The 17,267-nt window shown below is 36.3% G+C and overlaps 2 protein-coding genes across 2 annotated transcripts; one reads left to right on the top strand and one right to left on the bottom strand.

Annotated features, from left to right (window-relative positions):
- Nucleotides 1–11,692: 11,692 nt before the first annotated feature.
- LOC141429023 (Golgi to ER traffic protein 4 homolog) lies at nt 11,693–13,824 on the top strand. Its single transcript, XM_074089162.1, has 4 exons — nt 11,693–11,931; nt 12,006–12,288; nt 12,695–13,005; nt 13,087–13,824. Exons 1-4 carry the CDS (start codon nt 11,819–11,821, stop codon nt 13,328–13,330), a joined length of 951 nt encoding a protein of 316 aa, XP_073945263.1. The 5' UTR covers nt 11,693–11,818; the 3' UTR covers nt 13,331–13,824.
- Nucleotides 13,816–16,856, bottom strand: LOC141429026 (uncharacterized). Its single transcript, XM_074089167.1, has 4 exons — nt 16,439–16,856; nt 16,247–16,338; nt 15,933–16,143; nt 13,816–14,992 (listed from the first exon to the last, which is right to left on the bottom strand). The coding sequence occupies exons 1-4, from the start codon at nt 16,542–16,544 to the stop codon at nt 14,622–14,624; spliced, it is 780 nt and encodes a 259-aa protein (XP_073945268.1). The 5' UTR covers nt 16,545–16,856; the 3' UTR covers nt 13,816–14,621.
- Nucleotides 16,857–17,267: the final 411 nt, after the last annotated feature.

The following is a 17,267-nucleotide window of genomic DNA, read 5'->3' on the forward strand; positions in this document are numbered from 1 at the left end:
TTCACATTAAGTCACAATAATAAGTAATAAATAAATATCATGGGACACTTGACACCAATTGACCTAGTCCCAAACTAACCAAAGCTTGTACTATGGATACTAGGCAACGGATAAACATACTTTTCACTTCTCATGCTCGAAAAGTAGGTCAATAAAGTCTTACGAGGCGGGAGTAAGGAAGTACTTTAATCCCTAGGGAGTAAAAGTAATTAATATTTTAATTTACTTCGAGTCACTTAGATAAACTCAAACAGCCAGTACTTGCAATGTGTGCAGAGGAGAAATTTGTGTCTAGACTCCTGTCCAGGGGTGGTGTAGGGGTTATAGCACGCAGCACGGATTGCTGAGGACTGGGTTCGATTCCCAGCGCTGGTCTCTTTTTCTGGTTTTTCTGTGCATCCAAGTCTCAGTTTGTATTTTCGAAATAATTCCAGTGTACTACAAAGCAAGAAGAGCAGCTTGTTTAGTCTCGGGACGGTCGGAAGCGCACCGCGGTCGCCTCGCCACCCACGCAGCACCCGCGTGTGATCGAGTGATGAGGTAATTATTATTCACCCCCTTTCGATGTTTGTAATTACACATTTACAAACAAGCAAACTAGCTTGTTGATAATTAATACTTACGTTCGCCTGAGGTCTTAGCAAACTCGACGCATGCTGAATACAACTTTAGGAATTAAAAATTAAATCCTACAGAAACTTTAGTTGGCGGCGCGCTCCAGTCACAAATAGGTACCTAGCTACAAGCACGACGATGTCGGCTTTTAATTTATTACCATAGCTAAGTGAGCTAAGTTTCAGAATAAGTTTTAATTAAAGTTAAGTGCCTTGCATCTGCAGGTCTTTTAAGTTCAGATATGAATAAGTTTTAATCGTTGAACTTGGAAATAGAGGAAATTACTTGTTTACATTATGTCCTTTACCTGCTTGTCATAACTCTAAATTCAAAAGTAATGTTAGTTTAAAATAAATAAAAAACTAGTAGGTACATACAAGTATAAAAATTAAAATCTCATAAATTTCCTAATGCCATCCTGAATTTAAATTGCCATTCAATTTAAATGTTGAACCGACTTTCATAATACCATTATAGCTTACAAATGCAAATATTTAAACACTATTTCTCAAGATGTCACGGCGGAGACGGAGACGGAGTTGCGGCGGAGGGCCAGCGGTTGAATAAATCATTAGACGCGACATGAAAAATATGCGTCTATTACCTTCCAAGGAAATGAATCGCGACATTAAGGATTTATACAACGTTATTACGAAAATGTCAAAATTATTTAAAAAGCAGACGCTTAGCCATCTTACAACGCTTCGATAGCAGAATGAGATAAGTAATGTTCTCATTAATCCATAAAGGATGACGGCGATATTCCCTAATGCGGGGTAATCTAAATCAATTTGGGTGGCACAAGAACTTTAGTATATAATTAATTACATTACATAGTTAGAAACCATTCAGAAACCTTCGTCGTCCCTTGTGAATTCCTGAGACATTATAAAGGTACAATACAATACACACAGTGTCGTATTATTTCCGAATAAACTTCAGAGAGTAGGTGTAATAAGTTTTCCGAGAAAGGTGTTTAGTGCAGACAGGATGTCGCGGTTGGCGAGGTGCCCGCCGGGCGAAATTGAAAACTTTCAAGTCCGCTGCCGTTGCAATACAAAACTCATTGCCCGCAATAACTCGTCCACTCGATAGTATTTTAGTTTACACCGCTAACAGAAATATCGAGAAGTTTTCATCGATTCGAACTGTCGCCATTCCATGAGATTATAATATTTGAGAGGCTGATGTTATTAATAATCCTACTACTTACCAAATATTACATTTTGGAAATGCCTGCCCATTCACTTTGGCTTTGAATACATTTAAACTAAAATTGTAGTTATCCGGAAAACAGAAGATGAACGTGTATTCGTGATATTAGGTACTCTGACTACTTTTTATTCCGATATTGTAATTTATTCCAATACCTTCGCTGTATTTTTATCGGATTTTAGTGCAGGAATTTACTTAAATCACGAAATTCATCTCCTGAATCCAATGGTTCAAGCGAGTAAAAACTATTTTAATACCATATTAACTTACGCACCTAACAAGCATAATAATAAGTAATCCTTTATCCCTGCAATATATTAAACTAGCTTTCGCCCGCGGCCTCGCCCGCGTGGAATTCGGTTATCGCATGACTGACGTACTGATATATGATTCCCTAGAGAATATCTAGATACTTGTATGTTTAATACACTCATGCACGACTGGCGCGTAGTCGAACTACTTAGTAGTAGGAGCCCGATTTCCTGTGCACCTGTCACACGCCTGCGGCCGTGGCCCAACTAAAGCCTGTTACTTAGTTTCGCCGGCAGAAATAGACATATCTTTACTCTTTATTTTAACACTAGACGTTACCCACGGCTTTGCTCGCTAAACTCCTAAACAGTTAAATTGTAGTTCCGGGATTCTACTAAATTCCCGAGGAGATTCGCAAAAATTACACCAAGATTACCTATTTAGGTTGTATATTATGAAGCATACCCGTGTCAAATCTAATGTCTCTAAACTTAGTGGTTGATATTTTAGAATTTTACCATGATCCTGTGGAAACATTGTAAAAAATAGCTTTTTCACCTCAGCACCTCAAACAGGCAGGTTTTGCTATGAGAAATCAGTGAGCAAAATCGCATTTTGCTCACTCCGTGAGACAAAGTAACTTTTTAATTATTTTTTTAAAATGCTGAGTACAGTGTTAGGTCTACTCACTAAATCCCAAATATTTGAACTTCACTTTGATCTGTCACTTTCACTTCAACACGAAAAAAGCGAGAGATATTTTTTTTTATTCGACTAGATGGCAAACGAGCAAGTGGCTCTCCTGATGGTAAGAGATCACCACCGCCCATAAACATCTGCAACACCAGCAGTATTGCAGATGCAGATAGGATCAAATGTGTTGATCTTGAATTATGGTATCAAAAATATATCGATACCTAATAAATGTAAATTTTCCCGATCTTTTAATAAAGTATGCAACCTCGTTGCACGAAAGCCGCTTCTCTTGTTTTTTTTTTTTATAAAATAATTCCGTATACTGCCTCTACAGTTGGAATAAATATTTGTCAAATTGAATGAATTTGTTACAAATCATTTATGTTTATGTAAAAGAAATCTTAATAAAATCATTTATTGTTCAACCTTTTTAATGACCCAAAGATGATACCTTTTTGCAGTACTTATTAAAAAATAAGTTTTTTTTTTTTTTTTTTATTTGACTGGATGGCAAACGAGCAAATGGGTCTCCTGATGGTAAGAGATCACCACCGCCCATAAACATCTGCAACACCAGGGGTACTGCAGACGCGTTGCCAACCTAGAGGCCTAAGATGGGATGCCTCACGTGCCAGTAATTTCACCGGCTGTCTTACTCTCCACGCCGAAACACAACAGTGCAAGCACTGCTGCTTCACGGCAGGATTAGCGAGCAAGATGGTGGTAGCAATCCGGGCGGACCTTGCACAAGCTCCTACCACCTGCAAAAAAAAGTAAAGCATGACATATTTTACAAGAAGTTCTAAATCTGAGAGCTCTAAGTTCAAATTATAATGCATGTTATGAGTATGAGATTTGTATTGTACCTACTGGACACTTTTTCGTTTCGAATTCAAAACCTCTCTACTTAATGCTTTTCAACAATGTTTGGCATTCTTAATTTTCTGGTGACTTTTTAAAGATGTAATCGCGACTGTAATATACGTATCATTTTTGAGTAAGGGTTTTAAATGTGATTATTTTATTTGTTTCTTAATAATCGGATTATATTTAAAAAGTTGTGTTTGTTTTGTAAACAGGTAGGTATATGTGGTTTTATTCTTATGTTATATTTAAATTATGTTCTCGCTGCTGAGGTGAAAAATTGTATGTGTCACACGAGACCAAAGTTTTTTTGCATCTCGTGTGTTTGAATCCCTTGCTGCTCTCAGGATTCTATCCTAGAACCACTCGCTGACGCTCGTGATTCAATTATAGAATCCTTCACTTACTCGGGATTCAAAATTAACACTCGCAACAAAAAACAACTTTGCTCTCTTGTTGCACAAATAACTATTGTTATTCTCAAAATCCGGCTATCTACATCTCAAATTTCATACAAAAACTGTTTTACCGTAAAAGAATAATAAACACATCAACCGTGCCCACAGATACACACACTCACAAACTTTTTTCTTAATAATGTAAGGTAGTCTGGTTAAGGTTTACTTGGATATAGGTCAAATTAAAAATGTGGCGTATAAATATTGTGTTGCAAAATTTTTTAATACCTATGTATGCACGAGTTAGTGAGCTTTATATTATATATACCGGCCTGAGTGGAGAGCCTTGGGGGAAGCCTATGTCCAGCAGTGGACATCTTTCGGCTGACATGATGAAGATATACTAAAAAAAATTTCAAGCATATGCCTAAAATAACAGTTTTATTTGAGCTGACACGATTAAACACATTTTCAACGACTGATTAATTTTTTTTGGTACCACTGAGTTACTACTCCTGCACGTTATAAACGGCATAGTGGATTTGAATGAAAGTTAGAAAAGAAAGATGGCTCATACCGTGTACCTAGATACTCATACTCACTGAAAAATTGTTTAAATTCATTACTAACTAATTCTACGTGAACTTTGTCGGGGGCAGAATCACAATACAAGTAACAGGCAGTAGACCGACTCGGCCGTATTCTTGAAATGAATACCTACGGCTGCGCGTAGCGCTAGGGTTGGCAACTACAAAAAGTAAAACAGACGTGTGTAGATTTTTATTCTAGCATTGATAGTCCATGAGCAAAGCCGCTGACGGACAGACAGACAGACGAAATGCGACTAAAGGGTTAGTTTTTGATTGGTAAATCCCAAAAAGCCTACGGTCACAACACACAGACACACACACACACACACACACACACACACACACACACACACACACACACACACACACACACACAGACACCGTTTAAGAGCTACGGTGCCACAGACAGACACACAGACACACATAGTGGTCAAACTTATAATACCGCTCTTTTTGCGTCGGGGTTAAAAAACAGAGACAGCATCACATTTATACGTCAGTTAAAATAAATCAATGGGTGGTGAAACAGCCCCTAAGTCTATTTGTTTAGGTAAGTCAAGGGCATAAATATCTATACAGCAATAGCGTCACATTTATGTAAACATCGACCTTATAGATAGTGACATAAAGGTGTATAGATATTTTTGACGTCTTGGTAACGTACCTACATATATTTATGTCCTTGACTGTACTTAACAAAATGTAAACAACCGAAGAATGTTGTAAACTAAATACGTTTTTAAAATGTGAATTAATATTAGTTCAAATTCATAAATTCGTTCGGATTTATATTTTGATAGAAGATTTAAATTGTAAATTTATTTAAATTTACATATTTTTTTAATGCAATTTTCTTTAAATAGACACATCACTATGGTTTACATTTTGTTGAGTAGGTACCTAGACAAATTTTAAAAGACTAATAATAAAGTACCTAATATGTATTAATTTTACCTTTCAGCATCAGCAGGAGGTTGAAAAAATGACAATGTTGGTGTTATCAGCGTTGAATTTAGGCACCCGTAAACACTGCAGTACACGTACACGTTTTCGTGACGTCGCCATTCCATTATTAAATAAAATATTATAGTATGTACCTAGTTACTTAGTACCTAGCTTTTATAACCACGTCACGGAATCGAAACGGGGTCAAATAGAGCGGGCGGCGCGGCGCAGCACTCACTCGACCAGCGACCGGACTGCGCGGCGCGCGGCGTGGCACTGCGTAGTTTTATCGGGTGAAGTTTGGTTAGCGGCCGAAATACTGCCTATACTGCCTATATTACTTGTATTGTGGCAGAATCCAGTTTCATATAAATTTGCTTAAGTAGGCATATTATCATAAGTATCTACCATCTAGCTAATAATACATAATTGCGCCTTGCACCTAGGCGGGCTAGGCGCTTACCTATTTATCAATAATTCAAAACATACCTACCTACCTTTATTATGTAGCTTTGTTACTAACCAGTAACGAAGATGACTTTATTCTTGAAAAAAAACTTAAATCGTAACAATTTGTGTCGCGGTTGGCAGCAACCAGACCAAATAGAAGAACTCTAGGTACCCAATTACTCGCTAAAATCCATTGGCCAAATTCCAAAAGCGATGCAGTGGCTGCTGCGCTCCGGGATAGATTTGATTTAGTCACTCGCGTCCCGGATATGATAAAGCTGTAATGGGTAAGCTTGGACGTACAGTAAACCCTACAAATGAAATCTTCACTGAAAACGGACTTATTTTGGTAAGTAACCGTACTTTGCACATAAACAATAGTAGTTTATGTGACTATTACATAATGAGAAGGATTTAAATATGACAGTGGGTTTATAAAACTAGCCGACAAGTGAGTTACTTATGTACAGTCGAGTTCGTAAACTTGTGAGCAAAGATTTTATCAAAAATATCTGAACACGCTTCTACGCCGTTAACAATACGAGTAGAGTCGTGTTCAGATATTTTTGATCAAATTTTTGCTAACAAGTTTATGAACTCTACTGTACATAAGTGACTCACTAACTAAATGTAATTACAAACATCACACTTACCTACAAGTTTTTTCTTACATACACTGCTTTATCTTCAAACATATAAACAAAACAAACTATGTAAGTCATCTATGCAACAAGACAAATTGAACAGCAATAACGGCGGCAATAATAACAATAAAATTGAGGACAATACATTTTTTGGTGGAGTGTGTATTGACTAAGGATAACCGCGAGAGGCGAGAGGTATTTGAGTGATTTAGACCTGTTCAATGGTGCAGTGAATAATATTATTTTGAGTTGTCCGGTATCGGAAGATGCAGTACGAATTTACAGGTTCATCAAGCACTCCTTTGCAGCCAGATAATCTGGACATCGCAATAGGAGTGTTTGATGAATGTGGACATCGAGTCTTTCAATGAGGCTGGCATGGTGCATTTAAGCTTTTTAAAGTGAGTGCTTTACCAATTAATATAAGTAGGGCAATTAATAACCACAAAAAATATTTTATTTTCGTTCTGATTCAAATTTTATTATTTAGAAGCTATAAGTACTGCTTTCGTTGACTAAAGCTTTGCGGTAAAAAAAAGACTGCGATTTCGTTTGCGCTTGAACTTTGAAAATAGTGCAGTATCCTTAGTGTAAGTTTTCGGTTACAGAATACGTCTCGATCGCGTTCGCGTTAAAATCTCAATTTATATGGAAACACGAACAGCGCCTCTAGCGGAACGTTTGCGATGTTCGTGTTTCCATACAAATTGAGGTTTTAACGCGAACGCGATCGAGATGTATTTTGTTACCGAAAACTTACACTAAGGGCACAGGTCCCTTCAAAGTAATATAGGTATGTATTTACAAAGACACTTTTGTTTGATAACGCTAAGTGCCTGGAATGCAAGGAGGCGGGTGGGAGGTTTGTTCGAATGTGCGAGCTTTACTGAAACCCGTCAATAATCCCGAAATCCCCGATTTGTATATTTTTGTGCTGAAAAGACGCCCCGTTTATATAAGTATTTTCATGCAAGCCTGCACAATAGCTTTCGCATTGACGAGGCTGTGCCTACCTAGTTGATTGGGTCCCAGCCGCCGTTAAGGTACCTACGTGTTTCATTGCCTATTTACTAAAGCAAGCTTTGGACATCTCCTCACGTACACGTTGGGATACCAAACTCACATCCATGAATAAAATAAAATGCTCCCTTGGGGCGTCCTCTCCGAACAACGACTTTTCTTTGCACCTGCGTAAATCCTCATTCCATTCATTATTCACGGTCGTTTACTATTACCCAATATATTGCAATCCTGGTACACGGAACGACGGGACCCAGCCGTAGTCAGGGTCACAAAAGCCCTCTAAAGCCCCAGCGGCTCGCTGCAGCAAAATTCTCCGCAAATCTTACCACCGATGAACGTTAGGTACCTACTGTGTGTGTTATATAGATACTTATTATATTGTCATGCCCAATATTTTTTTTCTAATGTTTAAGTAGGTATAATAAGTACTCCAGCAGCGGTTAAAGTTCAAGACAGTGCAACACCCCCGCATCTAAAAAACAAACAATCCTTCGAAGGTTTTTGAAAAAAAAATTAATACTTGGATAGGCGAAACAGTAAGGCGGGACGGGGTCGGGGCCCCCGTAATAAAGAAAACAGGTAACGTGATTGCTCAAGTATAGGTTACGTTATGTTAGTATTTTGCCATAACTAGGCGAAATAGGAGCTCCGCGAAGCAGAGCTCCGTCGACTTCGCCTCAGAGTCGTTAAATTCATATGAATATTTCTGTGCCTCCTGTGATAAGTGATAAAAGTGCAAAATCGTCATTTTACAGGAGAGCGAAAATAAGATTTAAAAAATTCTGGTTTGTGAGCCAAGGGGGCTAGCATTTACCGAAGCACTTTTTTTTATACATAAAAATATATTCTATAAACTTGCATTTAGTGTTTTTCGGTAAATATTGTTAGTTCGAAGAAAATCGCGAAAAACCTGTGAGTTGTACCCATTGAAATGTCTAATATGAGTAAATAATATGTGTTCGATGATACAAGTTCAGTTATACCATGGTGCACCCCTGGAGCACCCGTAATATATATTGGTGTAAACGGATATGATATACATGAACATGATGGATGTTGGTTTTCATAAGCGATAATGTGTGAAAAAAGTCAAAACCCATGGAGAGTGAATATCACCCGAAGTTTTTTATTTACATGCAAATGCACAGAAATAAGTTTTTGGTAAAAACAAAAAAAAAACATTTTTAATACAAGCTTTTTTTTGCTGACTGTACTTTTGTTTTTTTTAGTGCTGCTGCTTAAGTAGCAAAGTAGAAATAAGCAACCTGAGATATGTATGCATAGGAAAAATTCTTGTCTAAATTCCTGTCCAGCAGTGGTGTAGGGGTTATAGCACGCAGCACGGAATGCTGAGGACCTGGGTTCGATTCCCAGTGCTGGTCTCTTTTTCTGTGCATCCATGTCTCAGTTTGTATTTTCGACTGTACTTTTGTCGACTTTACTTGCATTGTCACCCAAACTACATTTGCATACCAAATTTCAAGTCGATGCCATTAACTGTTGAAGAGTTCCGTCCTGCGGAGACGATCCTGGCCGGACCACGAGGATGTCACTACCAGATTATTGTACTGTCACGCAATGAGGGCTATCGTTTTTTGTCTCACTAGATGGCGCACTGTTGCGTGAGGTTTTTAAGTGTGGCTTTCAGAGTCTGTTATTACGGGCGTTAAAACAAAGTTTAGATTAAAATCATATTTAAAACACCTTCAAACCGTACCATAAAAATATCCAGCAACCACAGTGTTGGTTATCGTCCCGTTTTGTTCGGAAAAAAAGGGAGGACAAAAGTTTCCAAAAGACAAAACTGTCTCAAAACACAGACATTCATTGCCCCGTAACGCATAATTGCCATAATTAATTTCAGGTAGGTAATGCAAAATATTCACAAAAAAAGTCTAACTATAAATAAACCCGCGTAGCTCACCCAAAAACTATGAGATTTGACATTTCGGAGACCTCACGCTACACTAGCGCCTCTAGCGGCGAATTCATTCGCGATAGCCCTCATTAACATAAGTAAGTAGTTAAGTATGTCAAATTTCAAGTCAATCCGACTACTGGAAGTTGGTCGAATTTAACTTGCAAGATTTGACTACAGACTATTTATAGTACAGACAGACAGACAGACAACGGGACAGGTGAAACTAAATAAAAGCTTGTAAAAACAAAATCATTCATTTTAATTTCATTAAATTTGTACAATCAATTTCGCTATGATTTCTTTGGAAAATGTATGGAATGTCAACATAACATTAAAGGCACCACCAGTTCCACCCTGGTACCTACAGTCGAACAAATTGAATCAGACCCAGGGTGACATGACATAAGGTCATGTTGACATTCATACTTTTGGCAAGAAAGTCCACATAAGGTCTGTGAGCAATCCATAGTGAAATTGATTATTAAAAGGTTTGTTCGACTGTACGTGATTCAGTTTCCTTAACTGTACAATGTACGAACTTTGGTGCGCATGTGTACCTAAGACAGTTTTTTTTTTTTTATATAAGCACATACATGTGAAATGTGTTTCCATTATGGGTGCTTATTTTTTTATAATTTGTTTGCCGCCATTCCATGTGTCCACAACTAGCTGGTCAGACTTTACTTAACATCCCTCTATTTTTTCTTTTAAAGTGGGTACAGTGAGTGTAAAAACACAAAACACACCACTCCCGCAAACGCAATGCAAATAGAGTGCCATATTAGTAACTTTGTTACAGGCAGTTTCCTTCGCTCAACATAATATTCTGTACTCAACGCAGATGCGAAGGTAAGATTAGGTACCTTACCACAAACTATAAAGAGAACTAACAACGTTAGTCTTACGATCCAGCGAGGAAATGCTGCCAGCATCTTTATTCTTTGGTACCATTACCATTTACCATGAACTAAAATAATTTCCTTGCTCACCCGCGACCTTACGATAGCTAAGCTTATGCAAAATATGCGTGTTCATGCAGTTCCTCCACCTCCACACTGTAAGAACACACACAAATCACACAAACCCATCTATCACCACCACCACACTACACTGACGCGTTTCGAACTCAAACAGAGCTCATCTTCAGAGTGACACAACCGTACACCATGCTACCAGTTGTTAGACTAACGAACCACAACCACCGTTTTAACTTGTCACTGTAACTCCCCAAGTACCCACATACGTTTTATGAAACAAAACAAAACTACCCACAAATTATTAATAAAATTTTTTAACCGTCCGTTTAGAATGCATGGAGATAATTAGATACAACAGTATGGGGTCTATTATTAATGAGCAGGTAAATTTAGTTTCATCTCCCTTGCTACGGCTTGGATCTAATTTCAGCAATGGTAGTTAATAAAACATGCCTTGACAGTAAATAAATAAAAAATCTATGGTAACCTTACTTATACAACTGGTAACTAACAAACAACTTCGCTCAACATAATATTCTGTACTCAACGCAGATGCGAAGGTAAGATTACTTACCACAAACTATAAAGAGAACTAACAACGTTAGTCTTAAAATGCTGCCAGCATCTTTATTCTTTGGTACCATTACCATGCCCGATGCCGCAGGGTCCATTTTTATTATAGTTTCAGTTATTTAATTTTAACAAAGCTTTAGTTTTTTTTTTTATTGTACCTAATCTACTTTTTTATACTATTAATCAATTTGAATAAACTTAAATACTTACTTATATTTCTTTTGAACAAACAACACATACTCGAAACATGTCGAGCTAAACTCGATTTAAGACGTGAGTTATTCGGGTCAATATATTTAATATATTTCTTTGTTACATAAATCTATTTGTTTTTAAATATGTAAGTAACTCTAACCAATAAGCCATTTTAACTTTTACAAGTTTAGTTTCTGAACGCATATTTATTGTTATTATGCTTCCAAATAAAAAAACACCTTTTCTCTTTGTCTAACCTTAATTTTTACAAAGATACTAGCGCCATTTTTGAGTTTCATTCTCTTACTTTTAATTGATAGCATTACTTTATTTCATATCTGCCATCTACCACCCTGCCTTGCTGGTACCTACCAATGAAATGAAACAAAAATGACTTTTCTTGAGGCGTATAAGTGAATACGAAATTAAGGGAAAAACAGATTCTTCTAGAAAGTAAACCATGGCGGCACGTGGAGAAAGAGGTGTAGTGAGAGTGCTAGATAAATTAGAGGCGTCCGTTAATTCTGGTCAATACTACGAAGCACATCAAATGTACAGAACGCTTTATTTCAGGTAGTGACCATCACTCATACCGTATTATAAGGTTGTGTTAAGAGTATTGTTTTACTGTTTGTATCTTGTTCCAGATACCTAAGTCAAAAGAAATATGCGGATCTTTTAAACTTGCTCCACAAAGGTGCCACACTGCTCTTGCAGCGCGACCAACAAGGCAGTGGCGCCGATCTAGCCATACTGCTTCTGGACGTTTTAACTAAATCCGAAACGCAGCCGTCTGAGGAATGGATTGAGAAATTAGCAAATTTATTTGAAATCATGAGTTCCACCATCCCAGAGCGGGAAACATTTTTGACTAATGCAGTGAAGTGGTCCATGGACAACAATAAAAAAGGTCATCCTTTACTTCACAAGGTAATAACTTACTTTTTTGTTTAACATTCTTAACCAAAATTCAAACAATCTTCGATGTAAATAAAAGCAAGTTTACCTACCTTCTATTCACAAAATAAGTAAAAATTGCAAGATTCCAACCCTAAGAGCGATTATTCGAGCGTTTTATTCCTCATTTATCTGGTCACATTTTTTACGAATTGGCTGTAGATTTTGATGTTGTTTTCGATTATTTGTTAGAGTTCCTGTATTTCTACCAGATAACTAAAAAACTATCAAAATATTTGGCCATTGTTACAGAAGTGACCAGAAAAATGAGATTGTTTAAACGCTCAAATCAAAATTGAATTTGAAGCTGTTGTGCTGCAAATGATTAAGCGTGATGATGATTCAAATTGAAAATCTTTGTTATTTTATACAATTTCAGAAAATTGCTGAAGTGTATTGGAGAGAAAAGAAGTACACAGCAGCACACAAACATTTCTTACACTCCAGTGATGGAGCAGCGTATGCCAACATGCTCATAGAGCTGCATACAACCAAGGGCCTGAAATCTGAGATAGACCTGTTCATAGCACAAGCAGTACTGCAATTTCTTTGCCTAAGGAACATACAGATGGCAACAGAGACCTTTAACAAATACACAGGGTCACATCCAACCATTAAAAATGACACTGGGCCACCCTATTTATTTCCATTACTCAATTTTCTCTGGTTTCTCTTACGTGCCATTGAACAGTAAGTGTTATGCTAATATCTTTTTCACATTTGAAATTTTAAATATACTTGTCAAACTTAAAAACTCATTTTAATTTTCAGGAAACATGCAATACAATTTAAAATATTAAGGAACTGGTATGCAATTAGTATAAAACGAGATCCAAACTATTCAGTGTACTTGGATAACATTGGCCGTATTTGGTTTGGAATAGAGATACCACATGACCCTAAAAATGCTAATTCAATGTTTGGTGGGCTCTTGAAATCCATTATTGGTGAAGCAGACAGCTCTGACGAAGAGGAATACATGGGTCACAGTGCTTCGGCTCCGGATTTGGATTGAGATCAATTATGATTATGAAAAATAAAATAGTGGACAATAGCATTATGTTTGTATTATATAAATGACATATCAGCTTAGGCTGTGTCCAAACCAAGTTAGTATAAGTTTATTTCACAAGCATACTGTAATGCTTAGTTGATGTCATGACAACTGCAATACCTAACATGAGAATAACATTGGCATGAGACTTGTTTAAATGGTCAACACTACATTTTATAACTTAACACAAATCCATGATAGTAACTGTATAATTTGACAGATAAAATGGACTGTAATGTGGTATTGTAGCCTTTTAGTAATCCATATTACTAACAAGACCATTATAATTATATATTTTCATATTATGTGTAATGAACTGATAATTACTATAATCAACTAAATTCAAATTGCAAACTTTTTGGTACTATAATATTATAGTCACTTCATTGAACCTTGTAATTATTGCTATTTAATAGGGTGGACAGAATGATAATAAAACCATAATAAATCGAAAATATTTTTATTATTTGCACCACTCGTCCTAACATTTAACCCAAACAAAGCAAACCACAAGAATGGAATCTTATTTTTGTGGTATAATTATTTTTATCATTATCAATAGTGAGCGAATTACATGACACACTTCGCACATTCCATAAGAGATAACCTACTACAATTTGCAAAGGACATTAGAAAACAAAGCAACTCAAATACATTTGAAATTGAACCTTGGCATTTGCTTACAAAGTTTAAAATTGAAGTAATCAAGTCGCATCTTTTTGTCCAACTCCTGTTATTCCCCAGGAGTGATGAGTCAAGAAGTGTGGTAAATATAAAACCCCTGATTTTTAAGTTACATGGTACCCTATGAGCTCACACAAGATAAAGTCAAACAAGTTAAATAAAATTTTAAATGCTTTTAAATGTATTCAGTAGTTTAATTTTTAATAAACTTTTTCTTACTTTATTTCGAAAAGTTTGTTTTCCTTCAAACAATCCCACATTTTTGGGATATTTCATATTATAATTATTATATTATGTTTTATATTATAATATTTCAAACAATGCAACCTGTTCAGGTCATTGGACAATACTAGACTGAAGTTGACACATTACTTTTTGTAAAAAAAAAACATTTAGGGGCTGTTTCACCATCCATTGATTAGTGTTAACTGATGGTTAAATATGATGCTGTCTCTGTCTATTCTAACAAAACAAATAGAGACGGCATCACATTTAACCGTCAGTTAAAACTAATCAATGGATGGTGAAACAGCCCCCTTACATGCTTAAATAAACACTTAAGTAGATACTAAAGATCATTAACAACTAGATTTGTAATTTCTCTTGTCATCTTCCCAATAGTAAATTTCTCATTATTCAGTCCCAATTTAATATTTCTTTTTTCTAAATCTAATGCTTGCAGAAGTATAAATCTATTAAATTCATGAACATGTGGATGAGTCAAGAATTCGTCAACCTCCATCCATTTGCATGCGCTTATTTCTTCATCAGATTTAGTTATTACTGTTGAAGTAGCATGTAACTTAACAACTACATAAATGTCAGAGTTACCAAACATTGAGTTGTGGCTGTGCCTCAATGTTACCATGGATTCAAATTCAGTCTTAATTCCTGTCTCTTCCCAGACTTCCCTCATGGCAGCATCTTTGATGTCTTCTCCTAAAACATCATGATCCAGATAGGTAATGGTACAATACAAATAAGCATGATTCGACAATTTGCCACAGGCAATTACATAGTTTCACTAGTTAATTTTATGTACTTTTAATTGTTGATAAGAAGTTTTATGACATAGTTCTATGACTCAGTTAATAGCCCTTATGGATAAAAGCCACAATGCATACTGTAGATTCTACAGCGTAGAATGATGGATTATTTGTCCTTGTTCACAATAATTTAACAAGTAATTGTGTAATTTCTCTAGTTATATAGTCAACCAATTTGATTCCCAGGTCACCATAGAACCTTTCCATAGTAAATAATTTTGGTTTGGCTATAGCAATGCTTACAGGATGATATAAAATATCACAATGACAGGGTTCTGCCTATACTTGGTTTGGATAGGTATTTAACTAAATGTAAACAAGCTTCAGCTGCCAGGTTTGGTACATTCAAGAATTTTAAACATTTTACTTTCTATTTCTATTTGGTGTCAAGTGTCCCATGATATTTATTTATTTAGACTAGTGTATTTCAAAACAGAAATGTTAATGTTTGGATAGTTTAATGAGGGAACTTAAGACACCAATTGACATTGTTTTGTTTACATTTAGTTAAATACCTATCCAAATCAAGTATAGGAATCAAATGAGTTGACGTACATCACTCTCTGATACTGAAATATTAGTGTACCCTACATTGACCACTTTTTATCATAAAAAGTCTTTGCTTCTATAATAAAGAGGTAGGAGTTCTACCCACTTCATTGCAACATATCTCAAGTTAGAGGTTTGAAGAATGAACATAAATCTGACCAATTTTGGTCAAACCAACAGTTTTGATTCTTATTCATTATGGTGCTAAACAAAGGCTTTCACCAAAATTGGCCAGATGGATTTAGGTTCATTCTTCAAACCTCTAACTTGAGATATTTACTTACTTCGTTCAACATAGCCTCCTGGTAGCTTCCAATGGGGAAAGTCAAGTGATTTTTCACTGACTACCAATAATTGTTTTTTATCATTGAATACCATGCCTCCTACACCAAGATTAGTATGGCATGCTGGGGGTAAATTGTGGGTACTGTCAGTTGGCAACCACTTGTACATCATCACAAAATCATCTCTGGAATGATGAAAATTGTATCCTTCCTGTAATGATAAAAGGAAGATTGGGTATTTCAGCTGTAGGTACTAAAATATTAGTATAACAAAATGCAATAAGTAGTAGCCAGTGATAATGGTAATTACTTACATCTGCCAATACTGGGACCCATGTGGCATCTTTGATGTTGACTTTGAACCAGATGCATCTTCTTTCGTCTTCAATCCATTTTTTATGTGAATCTGTTTAGGATATAATTTATTAAGTACACACACACTGTCAAGGCGCCTCATACATTTTTATTTTATTTTTCATATTTGTGTCAGCTCTACAATAACTCACCTTTCAGCTGGTCTAGGAAATTGTCAATATCACAAGGTTCCTGCTGAGAATCCACCGTAACTCCATTATACCGATCTAACACGCCTTCAAATATTTTAGAAGACATTATAAATATTTAGTAATGTGACTACGAAAATTTAATTAAATAATGACTTAAATTCCAATTGGAATTTCGTACTTTACAATAAGCAAGGGGTATATATTTATCTGAGCTCGCAGTTAAAATTTTGTTTGGAAAAGATAAGACTTTAATAGCCTTGAGCTATGACGACAGCAAATACAAATGAGCCTCTCCGTATCAATGATAAAATCTTAATTCATATTAAATGCGCGAGTTGCGCAAGCCGCAAGCAAAGTTGAAGCAAAGTTTGAGGAAGGACTTTGACATGACAGTGACAGCGACGGGTGATACTCACTCTTTCCCTTCCCATCTCTTTCCCGGCCCGGATAATACCGACTTGGAAATACTACCCTGTTTTTTGTGTACAGTTATACCGTCCCTCTCGCTCTAGTATTAAACAGTATGTGTCAGCCGGGCTACTACGAAACTCGAAACTCGAACTTCGTGTCGTGCGGTCCCTCTGACACTTATATTATACTATTTAATACGAGAGCGAGAGGGACAGTACGACACGAACTTCGAGTTTCATAGTAGCCCTGCTGCTCGCTCTCGTATTAAAATAGTCCTTACTTTGCAAAATTAATAAATGATTGTGTGTATGTGAAGATTCCAAAAAAACAATCTTAATTTGATTGTGTGTGTGCGTGCGTGCGTGTGTGTGAATACGCGTTTAAATTCTGTAGAATCATTCGGATTAATCCGACTTCA

Source organism: Choristoneura fumiferana, chromosome 6 (assembly GCF_025370935.1).
Source record: "Choristoneura fumiferana chromosome 6, NRCan_CFum_1, whole genome shotgun sequence".
Classification (NCBI taxonomy): Eukaryota; Metazoa; Arthropoda; class Insecta; order Lepidoptera; family Tortricidae; genus Choristoneura; species Choristoneura fumiferana.

Bases quoted from the DNA above. Each gene is read 5' to 3' on its own strand.
- LOC141429026 (XM_074089167.1), bottom strand. From the start codon at position 16,544: ATGTCTTCTAAAATATTTGAAGGCGTGTTAGATCGGTATAATGGAGTT. The intron at 16,339-16,438 runs GTGAGTTATTGT...TATCCTAAACAG, and splicing joins TTTCCTAGACCAGCTGAAAG to ATTCACATAAAAAATGGATT. The intron at 16,144-16,246 runs GTAAGTAATTAC...TTATCATTACAG, and splicing joins GGGTCCCAGTATTGGCAGAT to GAAGGATACAATTTTCATCA.
- LOC141429023 (XM_074089162.1), top strand. From the start codon at position 11,819: ATGGCGGCACGTGGAGAAAGAGGTGTAGTGAGAGTGCTAGATAAATTA. The intron at 12,289-12,694 runs GTAATAACTTAC...ATACAATTTCAG, and splicing joins GTCATCCTTTACTTCACAAG to AAAATTGCTGAAGTGTATTG. The intron at 13,006-13,086 runs GTAAGTGTTATG...TTTAATTTTCAG, and splicing joins CTCTTACGTGCCATTGAACA to GAAACATGCAATACAATTTA.